This window comes from Octopus bimaculoides, chromosome 11, assembly GCF_001194135.2.
Source record: "Octopus bimaculoides isolate UCB-OBI-ISO-001 chromosome 11, ASM119413v2, whole genome shotgun sequence".
Lineage (NCBI taxonomy): Eukaryota > Metazoa > Mollusca > Cephalopoda > Octopoda > Octopodidae > Octopus > Octopus bimaculoides.
In genome coordinates, this window is record NC_068991.1 from 30,217,232 (window position 1) to 30,220,026 (window position 2,795).

Below are 2,795 nucleotides of genomic sequence, written 5' to 3' on the forward strand. Positions count from 1 at the left end.
CTTAGCAGAAACTACATATATATATATATATATATATATATATATATATATATATACACGTGCAACCCCCATATATACACATACATACATACATACATACATACATATATATATATATATATATATATATGCAGTACATGCATGTATGTCTGTACATACACACATACACATATACACATATACACACACACACACATATACACACATATATACATGTATACATACCCATATAATCACACACTCACGCACATTCATATATACATATACACGTGTGCGTGGGTGTTTATTTATTTATATATGCGTTAAAAAAACATCGTGAACAATATACGAGTATATAATAATGGGGTGAAATTCCTTTATTTATTTTTAAATCTCATAACTTATTTCAGATAACTCTGCTACGTCTAGTCCCTTGTTTCTAATACTTACACGTTGTTTCAATAAAGCTAGCAGCTACATAAATAAACAAATATATAATTTAATAAAATGGACACACCTATTCTATGTTGAAATCAGCTCTCAAAAAATAGTCATAGTTTTCTGAGTTTTCTTTATAACATTTTATTCAATATGGCGTTGAATGACATACGCTAAATAAGCAGAAATTAATTCCAATATATTTTGTCGTAGAACTTGGAGATGAGATAAAGCAAAAATAAATATTTCTACGATTAGCTACGAGAAGAACTAAAAAGAAGGAATGAAATAAATTATAAATAAAAAGTAAATAAAACCACACGAAGACATTTAAACATTTTTATTTGAGTAGACATTAAAAGAATTTGCAATGAATTTCCAGTTGCTAAAACGGGCGGTTCACATTAGCGAATCCAATGAAAGGAAAGAGAATTACAGATATTGGTTACTTGTTGACGACGAAGCTAGTGTTTTTTTTTCGTTTTTGTTAGTGTGTGCGTGTGTGTGTGTGTGTGTGTGTGTGTGTGTGTGTGTGTGTGTGTGTGTGTGTGTGTGGCAGGGAACTTTTGCTTTAAATTTTACCTTTCTTTCTTCTGTGTCGTTTTAAGTTTTCGAGAATCACTTTATAATTTCAGAAAATGCAAACCCGCTTATATTATATTATATTCTTATTTTTAAGTCCAACGGAAGGGACGAGCTAGCAGAGTTGTTAGAGCATCGGAAGAAAACATTTTGTTGCATTCGTTTCGGTTCCTTACGATCTGAGTTCAAATCACATTGAGATCAACTTCATTTTTTATCATTCTGGTTTTGATAAAACAAAGTACCGGTGAAGCACTCTTCCCCATCAAAATTGCTGATCATCCGGCTGAATTAGAAGCCATGTTTTACTCTGGCGCTTCACTCATGATACTGTGACCATGCTAAAAAACCATCCTCAAGGGCTTTAGCCGTTTATATCAAATAAAAAATGTTGTATGACACATAATTTATGACACTCTGAATAGAACAAAAGCCGAAATGAAATTATACAGATTAAGATATCAGGGAGTATTCAAATACTCCGAAGTATCTTCACTATTTTACATCTACACATACACATACTTACATCCACAGTATTTAATAATAAATCCATTCCTTTTTTTCACCATAATTTAACTATGACGAATCCTCTCCTTCCTTTTTCGCACAATTAAAAATCCGTTTACCTCAGTTATCTACATTAAAAATATCAATGAGTTTAGTACTCTCACATTAGTCTCTGATATAAGTTCCATCAATAGAACCAAATACCTGATTTCTTTGAAAAGCTCAGACAGAGCAAAACATGTGACTCTCTGTATGTAACGAACCACATGTACAGAGTGTCCCGAAATTAAGGCAACTAAAGTTTCGGGCATTATTAACTATTAATAAACGTGATAAGATATGAAAATTATACCCATTATAATAGCTTAGTGTAACTTCTTCTTGTTTCAGACTAAATAAATTCAGATTTATAAATCAGATAATGGTTATAGACGGAAATACAATCATAATCCTCCACAAAGGAGGCGAAAGTAACACAGCTACAGCAAAAATGCTTAAAATTAATCGAATGACAGTCTGGAAAATTGTCAAAAAATTTCAAGAGAATGGCTCCAATGCTGGTCGACTTGGACGTGGCCGAAAAAAAAGTGTACTGACACCTCAGCTTATCAAAAGTGCCAGAGAAAAGATACGGCGAAATCCTCGTTGTTCTGTCAGAAAACTGGCTGTCACAGTAAAAATAAGCCGAAGATCAATGTGTCGAGTACTGAAGGAGCGTCTCGGGAGTCAACCCTACAAGATGATCCACCGTCATGAGCTCATGCAAGTTTATAAGGCCATGAGACAGGAAGAAAGTCGTCTTATCCTGCGTCAGATTGCTAAAGGCACGTTGTCCGACCTGTTGTTCACTGATGAAAAGAACGAACAACGGACAGTAAACTACCAGAATGACCGACTTTGGAGTATATCTAGCTCCGTCGAGAGTAGACTCGTAAATTGACGTCAAAATCCACTGGAAAGTCTCCCCTCATTTTTGTGCTCTCGGCTGTTAAAATTAACACCTAGCGATGAATTAGCGACATTCTGGAAGCTAAACTGCTTTCATGACCAAATGAGCACTATCATGGCGCACCTTGGAGTCTCCAACAAGAGTCGGCACCATCTCCTAGCTCCACACAGACACAACGCTGGATTCAGAAAAACATTGTCGTTCATAGGCAAGAATGTATAGCCCTCAAGAAGCCCCGATCTCAAGCCGTTGGATTTCTCAGTCTGGTCTATTTTGAAGACAGTCTCGAGCACTTCTCATGCTTCGCTTGAAACGCTGTGTGTGTGTGTGTGTGTGTGTG

General features: G+C 35.3%; 1 protein-coding gene across 1 annotated transcript; it reads left to right on the top strand.

Moving 5' to 3' along the window:
• The first annotated feature begins 1,927 nt into the window (after positions 1-1,927).
• LOC106868490 (uncharacterized) lies at positions 1,928-2,446 on the top strand. Its single transcript, XM_014913793.1, has one exon. The coding sequence runs from the start codon at positions 1,928-1,930 to the stop codon at positions 2,444-2,446; it is 519 nt and encodes a 172-aa protein (XP_014769279.1).
• The last annotated feature ends 349 nt before the right edge of the window (positions 2,447-2,795 follow it).